This window comes from Ursus arctos, unplaced genomic scaffold, assembly GCF_023065955.2.
Source record: "Ursus arctos isolate Adak ecotype North America unplaced genomic scaffold, UrsArc2.0 scaffold_2, whole genome shotgun sequence".
In the NCBI taxonomy this organism is placed as follows: domain Eukaryota; kingdom Metazoa; phylum Chordata; class Mammalia; order Carnivora; family Ursidae; genus Ursus; species Ursus arctos.
In genome coordinates, this window is record NW_026622874.1 from 52,913,830 (window position 1) to 52,929,279 (window position 15,450).

The 15,450-nt window shown below is 40.4% G+C and overlaps 1 protein-coding gene across 1 annotated transcript in view; it reads left to right on the top strand.

Annotated features, from left to right (window-relative positions):
- The first annotated feature begins 4,184 nt into the window (after window positions 1–4,184).
- RRP15 (ribosomal RNA processing 15 homolog) overlaps window positions 4,185–15,450 on the top strand; it is a 39,702-nt gene continuing 28,436 nt past the window's right edge. The window contains exon 1 of the mRNA XM_026517320.4: window positions 4,185–4,387. Coding sequence (XP_026373105.2) covers window positions 4,243–4,387 — 145 coding nt within the window. The 5' untranslated portion in view covers window positions 4,185–4,242. The remainder of the gene's footprint in view (window positions 4,388–15,450) is intronic.

The following is a 15,450-nucleotide window of genomic DNA, read 5'->3' on the forward strand; positions in this document are numbered from 1 at the left end:
TATCAACTGGCTGGCAGAGGGGCTACATTTGTCACAGCTGATGAACTACATCGACACATCAAAATCACGCAAAGGCCATAGTTCACATTGTGTTCTTCATTTTTGATGTTATGCAATGTGTGGATTTGGATAAATGTAAAATAACATGTATCCATCATTATAGCATCAGACAGAGTATTCTCACTGCCCTAAAAATCTCCCCTGTGTTCTATTCATCTCCCTCCACCCTGCCTATCTCTCACCCCTGGGGACCACTGTCTTCATAGTTTTGCCTTTTCCAGAATATCATGAAGTTAGAATCATATAGTATGTAGCTTTTTCACAACAGTTTGCGCCTCTGCTTTCTGATAGAAACTTTATGGTTGCATGTTCTACATTTAGGTCTATTTCATTTTGAGTCCATTTTTATATATGGTGTGAGGTATGAAATGAAGAACAGGTTTTTTGCATACGGATATCCAATTGGTCCAAAAACAGTGGTTGGAAATACTATTCTTTCTCTGCTGAATTGACTTTGTCCCTTTGTTGAGAACCAGTTTTCCATATAAGTGTGTGTCTATTTCCTGACTTTCTGTTCTGTTCGTTTGATCGATTTGTCTACCTTGATGGCAATACTACACTGCTTTGATTATTATAGGCTTATGATAATAAGTTTTGAAATCAGATAGTGCTAGTCCTTCAACTTTGCTCTTCTTTTTCATAGTTTTTTATTTTCCTATTTTAGGTTCTTTCTTTTTTTTTTTTTTTAAAGATTTTATTTATTTATTCATTCGACAGAGATAGAGACAGCCAGCGAGAGAGGGAACACAAGCAGGGGGAGTGGGAGAGGAAGAAGCAGGCTCCCAGCGGGAGAGCCTGATGTGGGGCTCGATCCCATAACGCCAGGATCACTCCCTGAGCCGAAGGCAGACGCTTAACCACTGTGCCACCCAGGCGCCCCAAGGTTCTTTGAATTTTCATACGAATTTTAAGATCAACTTGTTGATTTCTACATAAGAGTCTGCTAGAATTTTGATTGGGATTGCACTGAATCTGTATACCAATTTGGGAAAAATTGCTAACATTATTGAGTCTTCTGACCCATGAATGTGGTATAGGTCTCCAATTTGGAAGGAAAGCACCCAACGAAGGAGACCCTCACCAATCTCACACGCATAACTGAGGTCCAGACCCTGATGGAAAGGGCATAGCACCGGCACACTGGTGCTGAGCCAGCAAAACTTGCGGGAAATCTACCCTCCAGAACTTCCTGGAAATTGATGGCCTTTAAGGTGCCAGAGAAAGTTGTTTGTGGGTAGGTACCCTGCTAGCAGTCCTCTGCTATGAGACTACATGAGGGGGTTGGCCAGGGAAAGGTGCTGGCCACGGGGTGCTACTGACCACTGTGCATTGCGGAAAGCAGAGGCTGGAGAGGCTACCTGTCCTAGAGGAGTTTGGGGCTGGAGAAGCTACAGCAGGAGTCTGCACGGAGACCACACTAGAACCAGGAAGATGGCTCCTCCTCTTACAATGTCATTCTAGTGCCCTCTACTGACAAGCTTAACAACCTGTTGGTAGCCAAAAAAAAAAAAAAAATAAAAAAATAAAAAATTCAAGGACCACCTGTATTTTCACAGAGCAGCCAAAAAGGGTGAATGTGGCAGAGAGGTAAAAAGCTGACAGCTATCATGGGTATGTTTATACAAGTGCTCATATATGGGTGCCTGGGTGGCTCAGTCAGTTAAGCACTGGACTCTTGATTTCAGCTCAGCTCATGATGTCAGGATCATGAGATTGAGCCTCATTGGGCTCCTTGCTGAGTGTGGAGCCTGCTTAAGATTCTCTCTTTCTCTATCTCCCTCTGCCCCTCCCCATCCCATTCTTAAAAAAATGCTCATATAAACATCTAGGTGACTTTGGTTATTTCCACAATACCTGGACATTCTATTTGCAAGCCTTTCAATTATCTTAGTTCATTGTAAGGGCAGAGATTTCTTTCTTTCTTTCTTTCTTTTTTTCTAATTTATGTATTCCAGTGCTTGCCAGAAATTTCCATTGTCTGTTCTTAGCACATACGTGTTAATGCTCAAGGGCAACAGTCTGAGTAGGCAACATAGCTCAGTGGTTGAACAGACCCTGGAGCAGACTACTTAGGTTTGAACATGATTCTGCCACTTACTGGCTGTGACCTTGAGCAAGTATTCCATCTCTTGTGTGCTTCAGCTTCCTCATCTTCATAATAGGAACAATAATAACTAACACACTTGCTAATTGTGAAGATTAAATACGTTAATACAGGAATCTCCCATTTAATAGTAGCAATCCCTTTCTGAAAATCAGATTTCTGCAGGAAAATCTGGAGCCTATTTTATGTTACTTTAAAAAAGAAAAATTTGAATGAATAATAATTAACCAATTCTGCCCCTCCAGCAACTTTTTAAATTGCAGCTAAACATAGTAAATCTCTACTTATAAATAAACCATCATATTTTTTTAAGAGGGAGGGGGTGAAGTGGGGGAAAGGCAGAGGGAGAGAGAGTATCCCAAGCCAGCCCACCCTCAGGGCAGAGCCTGAGGGTGGGCTGGATCTCACCACCCTGAGGTCATGATCTGAGCCCCTATCAAGAGTCCTATGCTTAACGGATTGAGCCACCCAGACTCTCCAAGATAAACCATCATATTAAGTTGTAACTTGCTCAGAACATCACTCCTGATCTTCAATAATATTAACAAATGGTACTTCCTATGCCAGACAGCCTCCTTTTCACTGTCATCATTTTTCTCTCTCACATTTTCTTCCTTCTCTACAATTTTCTTCAATGCTTTCCCAATTTTGTTTTGAACTCAGTGTATAACGCAGGCCAAAACGAGGGTTAAGTATGACAGTCAGCAGGGCACAGGTTCAACACTAAGAGGCAATGTTAGATGGACACTTAGCAGGATTGTGAGAACTTCTGCCCTCCCCCCACCCAATATCCTAAGGGGCATCTCCAGACACACTTCTCGTGTTGACAATACTTGTACTTTTCAAAAGATTTATGCTGGAATTTGATCCTTATCAATTGTATTTGGAATGTTAACATTTCCTGCACTGTTAAAAACAAAACAGTTGTTTTGTTTTAAAATGAATCGACTTTGGTTTCTGTCAATACAAATCCCCGCCCCGCCCCCCCTCCCCCCCCCCAGCAGCAGCTGGAATGTGTGGGATTGAGCAATTCGTACTCCTTTACAGATTTTAGGTACTAAAAACCAAGAAACATCTACCAGGAAAACACCAAGTTTAGGGAAGTCCTTTAGGATACGTCTGGCCAACAGAACATGATGTAAAGGTTTGCTGTATTATTAGCCTGACTTTGTCAATAGTTGTATTGTCATTCCTTAATTCACTCCTTCCCAAAATATTTTTTGATCTTCTCTGGACCAACTTTGACAGCCTTAGGGGTAGAATGGTGAATAAAATATGACCCCTCCTTTCAAGGAGTCAACAGATGGGGAAAATGGTAGGGGCAGATTAGGGTAACTGCCCGGAGGGGCTGCGGGTCAGAGGCCGGCCTCAGGGAGGAGCTGCCCTGGAGGGAGGCAGGAGCACCGCGTGGAAGCCAGAGATCCGCAAGCCAGGTCAGCCCTGCGCGGCCGGGGCCAGAGCTAGGTCCCAGGTAGAAGCAGCCGGGCTGGACCGGTTCCACCCAAACCCGGGGGAATAAAGCGACATTCTATTCGTTTTGCTATTGGAAGCCACGGAAAGGGTTAATCAGAGGGAGATTATGCGATAAAGTTTTTAGGAAAGATCTTGTGTGTTGCGTTGTGAATCTTGATACTTTGGTACTTGGGAAGAGGGGATGACATTCTCGTATTCTCATTATAGACGCCGCACGCGCTTTCCTGGCCTCCCGGGGGCAGGCGCGGCTAGGGGGCCGGTAAGGGACCTTGGAGGAACAGCCTAAACCAACATTCGTAAAGGCAGCACAGAAGGGAAGCGGGCGTAGGTCGGAAATCGAAGTGGACGGCTCCGGGTTGCGGCAGCGGTCCAGGGCCAGGGCGAGCTGGCCGAGGAGTCGGCTGAGAACCTCCATTCACTGGAGCGGACTTCTCGTAGAGACGCCCACTACTTCGACCTCCCTCCAATTCACATTCCTAGGCTCCAGCCCCTGAACTCCGGGCTAGATGCCCCGCCCCGGAACCTTGTGTTGCCGGAACTAAAAGCCGAAGTTCCTTTTGGTACCACCGGTCGCAACTCTTACGGGTTGCTTCCGGTAAGGAAACATGGCCGCGGCCGTTGGGGACTCACGTGCGGGTGCAGGGAAAAAGCTGAAAAATTCACTTAGGAAGAAAAAGAAGATGAAAATGGTAGCAAGGGCAGTAGCTTCGGAGTTGGAAGATGAGGGCAAAGACGCTGCCGACAGTGGAGGTAACGTACTAGGGTTGAGCTTTGACTGCTGAAAAGAAAGGCCGGGTTGAATTCGCGGGAAGCAGGGGATGCGATTGGCTTTGCTGCTAGTTTTATCTCGGGTGGCATCGAAGGGGCGACTTTGGCCCAGTGAGAAGGCTTGGAGGTGGTGTTTAGGGAAGGGACGCTTTGAACTTCCACATTCTTTTACTAGGCATTTTCACCGTCACTGTTACTGATTACAACGGATGAAACTGGCGCTGTTGACAGCAACAAAAAGGTTACAATGATAGAAGGCAAAAGGACGGGGGATATTTAAAATTACAAGGGTGGGAAAGGTTTCTTAGGGAACGAGGAGCAAAAGTCCAAAAAAGCTAAGAGGAAGATGGGTGGTATACTTGACTTCTCTTGTGTGGTAGGTGCGTGACTCTGGGAGTTAGAGACCTGATAGCAATGAGTGAAAGAAGAGGACGTGGTTAAAGTAGAATAAATAAAAGTATCAGTTATCTCTCGGAGAAGCTTGTTAAAAGAAGGAAAGATATTTTGAGGCCTTCAGCCACAATGTGACCATGCTGCTCCTCTTTACCAACATTATTGGCATTAGCTTCTTAGGTTACAAGGAATTGCAGACGACCCGTGACCTTCTACTGTCCAGTTATTGCTCCTTAGTACTAGCTAGAGCTTTGTAATAGCCAGAACTATTCTTTTATAATCTACCTCAGATCATGTGAGTTATCTGCTCAAGGTGGTCCGGTGGCTTCCCATCTCAGGTTAACATCCAGAGTCCTTAGACTGTATGATGTTGTTTTTTTTCTCTCACAGTTTTCTACTCTGTCCCCTATTAAATACTAACTGTAATCTAGCCACATTGATATCCTTGGGGTTTAACACATAAAACAGGCTCCCACACCAGGGTTTCATCGCTGGCTTCACTGCCTAAAGTATTTTTCAAATGCTTACATGGCTTTCTCCCCCTAACTTCCTTCAGTCTCGGATCCAGTGCTTTATCTGCAAGACTTGACCCTGATCACCCTATCTAATGTACCACCACTGCTCTTCTTCTTGCCTCCTTGCCTTCACTTTTTGACTTATCCTGTTTTATTTTTCTCAGTGTTTCCCGAATCATCTGGCATGTTATATAATTGCTGTGTGTTTCTCCCAGTTGTAATGTAAGTTTCCTAGGAGTAGAGATTGCTGTACCCAGTATCTAAAACAGTCCTTGCTGCATAATGGATTTTTCACAGAAATTTAAGTAAATGAATGGATAAACCTGGACTTCAGAACCAAGAAGAAACTGTCATGTGCTTCTGCAGTCCCTAGGTAATTACATTCCTCATCCCCTACCAGAGTAGTTAAGGAAATAGTCAGTTTGTTGAGCAGGAATTAGAACCTCTGATTCTGATATTTCTTGAACTCAATGAACTAGTTCATATGGGGTTGTCAGGGAAACAAACAGTACTACATCTGAAGCAAAATACCAGTGCTGCAGATTTAGATGGAAATTAGATTTCTCTAAGTACTGAATAATTCCAAGTTAGAGCTATTCTGACTTTTCAATGCAGTATTGTCAATCCTGACTAGGTTCCAAGGTTCTCTTGCTATTATAGATCAGTTACGTGTGGGTTAAAGGTTTGGGGTAATATGGAAACCTAATTATGCAGTTTAGTCGGATAACTTACCCCGTGTTGAGGAACAAAGGATGAATAAATTTCTGCCCTAGAATTATAGTCTTAGGAAAGATAGATAGTCAACACAGGACTGTAAAAGTAGTTATTAAAATCATGGTCCGATTAAAATGGTAAGAATGGAAACAGAGAAATCCATATGCTGTAGAACCCAGCTTTGGCATTGCTTTCTTCTGTCTCACACATATTACTCATAGTATGCTATGTTATTATTTTATTTTAACATGTCTTTCTCCTTATAGGTGTAGATTCCCCAAATGCTGGAACTATGTCTTAGTTAATTCCATATTCCTTGCACATTTTAGTATTAAATACTTTTTCTTGTTGAATACATGAAATGAGGTGGCATTTCCTCTAGGCCTTAGATGGCTGAATAATTTTCTAAGTCTGGGGGTGGAGAAGACAGTTTTCTCAGACATACAGGGAAAAGCACATACAGTAGCATGCAGTGTCTTAAAATGCATGGGCTATTTAGGACACAATGAATTGTCTGCTGTGGCTCTAGCTTCCAAAGAAGTTATAGAAGTGAAACCGGGAACAGAGGGTAAAGCCAGATTGTAAAGAGTTTTGTGTACCATATGAAGGAGATTGGCGTCTCCATTTGTAGGCAGTAGGGAACAGTTGAGAACTTTTAAGGAAGAGAGAGACACATGTTTATAAATAGCACTGCTGGCTGTATGACGACTGACAGAGTGCCAGACCGATTGGTGGGCAGTAGCAAAACTGTGTTAGAGCTGGCACTAGTATAGGACTGTGAAGAGACAGAAAGACCCCCCACCGAAATGTTTTGCAGAAGGAAAACATTCAGTTTTCCAGATAAACAACTTACAAAAAACCCTCATAGCACCATAAAATTTGGGTGTGCTCTACTGTTAGAGCAATTAGATAATAATAGCTCTATTTTTTGAGCTTTTGTATGTAGTGTGTACTGTTCTAAGCTCCTCATATGTGTGCCATTTCAATTAATTTCTGACAACAACCCTATGAGATATATGCTATTATTCTCATTTTACTTATGGGAAGCTGAGGTCCGAAAGGTTATAACTTGCTCACCCAGTACATAAGCTGATCAGCAAGTTGATAAATGACAGAGCCATTATTGAAATTCGGCTGTAGCGCCTATACTCTTGACCACTACCCTTTTTTTCACTTGTCTGTATCCGTTAGCTTTTGACTTAGTTGTCTCCATCCACTTTTTCCTTCAGGATTTAGACTGTAGCTGTGCAACAGATAAATTATAAAGGGCCTTTTATTTAACAAATTCAATTATGTAGGTCCGTTGGTTATACGATAGGACATCCTCCTTTTGTTTAATTCAGAATTTGTTATTTAATATAAGAATCTGCTGTTTTCCTCTTATGAAATCACTTATTTCTGGAAAGGTGACCACTGGAAGCAGCTTTTGTAGTTCAGAATTTGTGTACATGTGGCCTTGGCAGAACTAAGAAGTTTTCAGAAAATTTCAGAGAGTGGATGCTGAGAAACTATAAAGGCAGAAGATAAAATCTGGTTCAGACACATCAATGAATCAGTGTGCGAATTATAGGCTTATTATTAAAGTGAAGTGTACTGGCTCATTTTATCAGGAAATTGAATCAGAGACGTCTCTTTGAATTTTAATGGGATCCTAAAAATTGAGAGGGATGTGCCTTACCATATGAACATTTGAAAGCAAATTCTTTTAGCAAAATGCTACTTAAATTTCATAGAAAACATACAGGCTAACCCCATGCATTGTTTGAACTTTTCCTCCTGGCTTTAATTTATTTTGACACATTATATAAGAAAGGTAAAAAAATGGTGCTTTTACGAGTATAAAACTCTCAAGTACTGTTTGTCAGACTTTGCAGAAATTTCTTAGTTCTTAGGACGCTTGGGTGGCTCAGTCGGTTAAGTGTCTGCCTTTGGCTTGGGTCATGATCCCGGGGTCCGGTGATCAAGTCCCATCGGGCTCGTTGCTCAGCAGGGGGTCTGCTTCTCCCCCTGCCTTCCACTTCCCCTGCTTGTGTGCGCTCTCTCTGTCTTGCTGACAAATAAGTAAAATCTTAAAAAAAAAAAAAAGAAATTTCCTAGTTCTGTTAAGAAAGACTTTGTCAGCTTTGCTAACAGCTGTATCAGAATTTGGCATAGAACCTGATACATGGTATAGTACTTGACATCCATTTAGTCATTGAGTAAATTGAAAATTGCTCTTAATGTGATTTTTACATTTTTCTCATGTACTAGGTATTGTTGAGGATAAAATTAACAGAACTTGTATATAATGTAAACTTACATGATAGTGAAATGGTTCAGACTGAATTTTAGTAAATTGTGATACTCTTCAGTAGGGTTTGAAATTTGGTCATAGTTATATCACACAGGTGATCACAAATCAGAGATATGTGGAAGGTAAAATGCTACAGTCAGCATTTTAAGTAACAGATAAATATCAGGCATTATACAGGGGATGATGACACCCCTATCTGAGTTAACCTTGAACTGCTCAGATATATTGAATTGATACCTTGTTGCAGGTTTTGATACAATGTGTAGTTGGTTCTTAAGTTTGTATTTTTTTAAAAGATTTCATTCATTTATTTAACACAGAGAGAGACAGAGAGGAAGAGGGAGAGTGCACAAGCAGGGAGAGCAGCAGGCAGAGAGAGGGAGAAGCAGGCTCCCCAGTGAGCAGAGAGCCCGATGTGGGATGCGGGGCTTGACCAACTGAGCCACCCAAGTGCCCCTTAAGTTTGTATTCTTAAAACACACACAGGCACACATAGCCTCCCTAGTCAGTAAATAACTCAGGCAAGGAAGTAAAAACGGTGGTTGATGGTATCAGGTATTATGAAGGAGAGGTTGATATAACCTCTTCCTCTGAGTTAATCTTGAACTACTCAGATTTATTGAATTGATGCAGTGTTGAAGGTTTAGACACAATGTTAACTTTATTCTTAAGCTTGTAGTCTTGAAAAGAAAAGAAAAAGCTTCTGTAGTCAGTAAATCAACACAGGTGGAAAAAGCCTTGGTCATTATCCAGTGCCATGATGTGATCAGCCCCTCCCTCATAGCACTGGCCCATATGACTGTAAACTGGTAGAGAAGAATGGTAATTTCATGTTTTCTGAATCGTTCTGTTCACAAACATGAAAAATGGCCATATGCTTCTAACATAAGACTTGATAACAATCCAGTTTAGAAGGTCCTAGGAGCTATCACTTAGTTTTTGATAAACTACAAAGCTGTATTTTAGATATAATAACCTAGCAGATAAATGTGCTTTTCATCAAACTGTAGCTTATAACCTCTTTCATCATTTAAGTTACTTAAAATAGCAAAGGAACATGTCTAAGAAATGAAATGTATCATAGTCCTACTTGAGTGGTTTAGCAATTTATAGGACAGACTCAGGAAACAGACTACTTCCGGGCTCAGTGCTTTGGTTTGCCTAAATGGCACATGTAATCACATCTTTTGATTTGTTTCATAGCTGCACTTTAATTTTCATTTTGATTATTTTTATGGAAAGCTGGGATGACTTCATTTTTTTGAAAGGTAAGTGCTTTTTTAAAAAAACATCAATTTTGAATGTTCTAAATTTATTTTATTTTTATTTATTTTTTTAAAGGTGTATTTATTTAGGGTTCCTGGGTGGCTCAGTTGGTTAAGCATCTGCCTTCTATTAGGCTGTGTTCTGGGATCGATCCTCACATTGGGCTCTCTGCTCGGCGGGGATCTTGCTTCTCCCTCTTCCTCTGCCTGCCGCTCCGCCTGCTTGTGTGCACGCATGCTCTCTTTCTCTCTCTCTGTCAAATAAAATGTTTAAAAAAAAAGGTACATTTATTTAAGAGAGAGAGAGAGCACGAGCTGGAGAGGCAGAGGGAAAGGGAGAGAGAATCTCAAGCACACTCTGCAGTGAGTGTGGAGCCTGACATGGGTCTCGATCTTACGACCCTGAAATCACAACCTCAGCTGAAACCAACCTACTGTGCCACCCAGACACCCCAGAATATTCTAAGTTTAGTAGTAATGGGCAGAAAAGATCATGTGGTTTGAGCAGAACAAATGATTTATAACTGGAGTGGAAACAGTAGTTTCAGAGCTCTTGATAACTAGGGCAATGTGCATTCTTAGGCAAAATCAGAATGGGGATGAGGAGTGGGCTCTTCGGGTTAACTGAGGCTTACATAGAAATTTCTTTTTTTATTTTTTTAAAATTTTTTTAAATTTTTATTTATTCGACAGAGGTAGAGACAGCCAGCAAGAGAAGGAACACAAGCAGGGGGAGTGGGAGAGGAAGAAGCAGGCTCACAGTGGAGGAGCCTGATGTGGGGCTCGATCCCATAACGCCGGGATCACGCCCTGAGCTGAAGGCAGACGCTTAACCGCTGTGTCACCTAGGCGCCCCAGAAATTTCTTTTTAATTCAAGCTTTCTCAAACTATTTAATGAATATTTTCTGCATTCATTCAATACGTGTTAGTCTGAGTTGAATCTTTGATTCAAAGCTTTCTAGTGCCTCAGAGGTCAAACAGTCCTGTTGCTCTGCTCTGTTAACTTTGTGACTTTGGACATATTTTTTAACCTTTTTAAGCTTCAGAATTGTCATCTGTGTAAATAGAATAAGAGCAACTCATAGAGTGTTGTGAGGATTAAATGATAATGCATAAAAAGTGTTTTAAATAGTAGCTTGCTCTAAATACATGTTAGCTAGTTAGTATTGTCAATATTTTAGAGTACTTTGAGAAGTTGTGGGACGTGGGGCACATCGCTGGCTCAGTCAGTAGAGCATGTGACTCTTGGTCTTGGGGTCATGAGTTCAAGCCCCACGTTGGGTGTAGAGCTTACTTTAAAAAAAAAGAAGTTTTGGTACAGTAACGTTGATCACTTCTAAAATAAAGTCAAATGTAGCCTACCTGCACTTGATGATTCCCTGGCACATGTGGTATAGGCTATAACCAAGACTGTAGATAGCATTACGATGGAAGTGAAATTCCTTTTACCCCCTCTTTTTTTTTGCATCCTTTTTTAAGTCTTGTCATCTCCCATCCCTGGTCTGTCTTCCAGGTTCTCAGCATCCTTGTCTGTCCATTGGTTACTCTCCATCATTTATTTCATGTCTACTATGTACCAGCTCTGTGTTAAGTGCTTTTCATGCGTTATCTGATTTAATCATCATAACAACCCAGTGAGGTAGATAACTATTTTCATGCCTGTTTTGCTACAAAGAAAACTGAGACAAAGCAGAGTTGGGTAATTCACGCAAGCTAATACTGTTGGAAAGTAATGGAATCAGGATGTAATGCCAAGCCTGTCTGATTTTATAATCTGAGCTCTTCACCCTTGTGCTGTAACTAGCTGGTCATCTAAAGCTTCCCATTCAGCACCTCACACATCTTGCAGATTCCAACCACCAACTACCAAGGAACTTTCTTCCTTGTTCATTTCTCCTCCACAACCACATTAAAATTCTTAGTGTGTGTGTCACTGTGTGTGGTATGTAATCAGCACTTAAATGTTTACTATGGGCTAGGCACTCTTTTAAGAACTTTAATATATATTAACTGATTTAATTATTACAAAACCACAATGAAGTCAATACTATTTTATTGCCATTTTTACAGATGGAGATTTTGTATCTGGCGGTGAGATTGAATTAGGCAGCCTGACTTCTGTGTTCATACTCTTAACTACAACTAGCTGATCTCTACCAGTTTTTATGAGAAATTCTGTTTGATTTAGAGTAATTCTAAAGGTGTGAAGTAAGTTAAATGTTAACCAATAACCTTAATGCTCCCAGATGGCATTTGTATTTTAAAAGAACAACCTTCTTAATCCAATAGAGAAACTTTTTAAGAGTAAGGGCCTAAGGTAAGTACCAAGAGAGAAAAGCATTAGCAGTTTGGCCTCTTACTGGAAACACACACCTATAGTGCTGTAATTTTAAACCGCTTGGTTTTAATTTGGGGGTTAATGTGCATATTTTATTTCTTGGATCGTAAATCAGACCAGCTTTTTATAAACCAGCCAGCTTTTTAAACTCAGTTCTTGTTACCCAGTTTCCAGATCTGGTTTCAGCCAGTCTGAACTTCTTGTCATTTCATAAACATCTCACCTTCGTTCACATTCCTGTGCCTTTGGGCATACGGGTTTATTCCGCCTGGAATGCCCATCATAATGATGGTTATCATAATTTTAATTTTTATACAGGGCGTTGACTCAGATCTAGAGAATTTTTGGTTCTAGATTTAGTGATCATCCCCCCTGCCTCTTTCAGTTCACCTGGGTGTGGAATCTTACTTCTTTGGCCTCCTCCCTTCTTCTCTTGTCATTCAAACCCTTGCTTTACCTAAGAAACAACTTTAATATCATCTTTGTAAAAAGTAACCCCAAACCCCTTTCTTCGTTGCCTTTTTTTTTTTTTTTAAAGAAGAGCACTTATGAATTTTGCATATTGTAAAACCAAATTTTGTGGTTGGTTAACTCATTTATCTACCCTGCTAAACATATGATCTCTTCAAGGAGAGAAACCTAGACTTAGATTTTTTGTTTTCCCCTTCCCCATCATTCATGAGTGCTCAGTAAATATTGAAGGACTGTGAGTCTTTTTGTTTTTGTTTTTTTTAAGATTTTATTTATTTATTTGACAAAGAGAGAGACAGCCAGAGAGAGAGGGAACACAAGCAGGGGGAGTGGGAGAGGAAGAAGCAGGCTCCCAGTGGAGGAGACTGATATGGGGCTCGATCCCAGGACTTTGGGATCACGCCCTGAGCCGAAGGCAGACGCTTAACGACTGAGCCACTCAGGCACCCCTGAAGGACTGTGAGTCTTAAAACTTTATCCCACTTTCTTTTTTTTTTTTTTTTTTTTAAGATTTTATTTATTTATTTGACAGAGATAGAGACAGCCAGCGAGAGAGGGAACACAAGCAGGGGGAGTGGGAGAGGAAGAAGCAGGCTCATAGCGGAGGAGCCTGATGTGGGGCTCGATCCCAGAACGCCGGGATCACGCCCTGAGCCGAAGGCAGACGCTTAACCGCTGTGCCACCCAGGCGCCCCATATCCCACTTTCCAGCCAACAGCTAACCATATCTACGATCAGGGACAGATGGTAAATTTGAAAAGGAGCTGGAAGTTTGGGGAAAAGGCAGCAGGAGATCGGAAGTGCCTGTGTCTATCTTAGAACCTTGGAAGTCTAACCCTGCATTGCCAGTATAGTAGCTGGTAGCCTGTAGCCAGCCACATGTGGCTTTTTTTTTTTTTTAAAGTAGGCTCCACAGCCAGCATTGAGCCCAATGTGGGACTTGAACTCAAGACCCTGAGATCAAGAGTCAGACACTTAACTGACAGCCATCCATGTCCCCCCACATGGAGCTTTTTAAACTTAAAGTAATTAAAATGAAAAATTCAGTTCCTTAGTTGTACTAGCTGCATCAGTGGGCTCTGATACCCAGTGGCTAGTGGGCAGCTTTGATAATAGAACATTTTCATGAATGCGGAAAATTATATTGGAACCTTTAGTTATTGCTTCCAGTAAGTAGCCCTTCCTTAATTTCCAGATTCCAAAAAAAATAGAATGCAAACTTTCAGTTAATGTTTAAGACTGAAGAATCTTTAAGAATGTTTAAGATTTGAAGAAGGCTTCAAAGGAATTTTTTACTTATCTGGTTCCCTGGATATATGCACTTCTGTTGTTAAAGATCAGTTAGTAGAAAATTCAAAAAATATCTCAGCTTCATAGGGTACAGTAAAATTTTAAGAACCAGTTCTGCTTTCTGATTTGTTTTATCTTTGGTATCCTAGAAGTAAATCCTGGTTTTTAGCATGCTGGAGGACCTCATTACATTGGCATTTTTTATTTATGTAAAACGTGATCATTTCCATTTGCAGTGAATGCCAGACACCTCTGAGCTAGAATTTCTTTAAAAAGATCAAGTAAAAATTATGAATTTAGTGGATTCTTTTCGAATTTGTTAAATTGGTGTATGCAGGTTTTATAAAATGGTGTTACAAGACTTTTCATGGATTTATTGCATGCCTATAATATGCATATTGTGGTAGTCTATCTGGGCAAGAAACATACCAAGAAAAAGAGCCGAAATTTGGAAGTGGAGAATTGGGATAGCTCATGCAGTCGCAAAGTCTCGTGGATGCCTCTGTAGCGCAACTGAGAAGGTGAAGTTGTTGCCATGTGTGTGTGAATGCATCAGGACAAAACACTAGATGTCAGTATTGTAGTTTTGACATTTTACCGGGGACTGGTAAAACCTTCTGTTTTTAATCACCCAGGTATTCTTCAGTCACACAAACATTTAAGCCTTTATGCCTCTTCACATTTAGATAAATTCTTACTAGAAGAAGCACTTGTCAAAGAATTGTTTATTTTGTTACTAATACCTGTGCAGTGCTACTGACTCCGAGGAATACAACATGTATAATATTAACATCTTTATTTTTTAGGTAATTACATTCTCCAAACTTTGTTTCTCAGGATACTTTCCAGGAACACTGGTCCGAGGAGATACTTCTGAGGGAAAAATTGTGTGACTCTGAAATCTGGTATATAGTAGACACTCAGATTCATTGAATTGAATGATAGTGCTAACAGCTTTTGTTTGGCAAAGTCTGTATACTTTTAAAAATACTTTATAAATAATAAAGTTCTTAAATCACCTGTATTTTCTTGTCAAAGCCTAGCATCACATGTCCTCAGATTTCTTAAATTTATCCAGCATGCTGGTTATAGAGAAGGCTTCAAATTAAATACGTGGCAAATGAGTTTCTATTTAAAACTTTTTTTCTCTTTATTAAGAAATGTACAACACATTAGGGCAGTGAGATTATTAGCAATTTCCTTTATTATTTCCTTTACTTTTTGATAACACTGACATACTTTTACTACACTTTGAAGATCCTTTATTTTTACTTATTTGCTTGAGGTTCATTTTTTCTATATCTATAAAATGTTTTGTTTTATGTGTTTTTATTTGCTGTTTTCTAATGTTACAAATTTTTATCTTAAATGTATTAAATATTTAGTTTTACATCTTTTGCATTTCATGAATTCCCAACATTTAAATAATTGTGCGAAAGTAATAGCAACATTGCAGGTATTATAATGACTAGCTAAGACGGATCTTTCTGGCAATTCTCTCTTACTTCATGGCTTACAGCCGAGAGGCTAGAGAGGATCACTCAGAGGTTAACAGCTGACTATACAGTCAACTCTTTCATTTTGGTCATGACAGTAAGCTGAATTAAGGGGCAAAAAGGCCGAAATGTTATTTGAAAGCTGAATATGCACATTTCGTTGAAATTATTTAAAAGAAAGGGGGCCTTAGAGCTGGGGAGCAGGTAGATTATTTTGAAGTGACAACAAAAACCAATCAGACTTCTTAGAGGTAGAAGCAGAGGTTCTG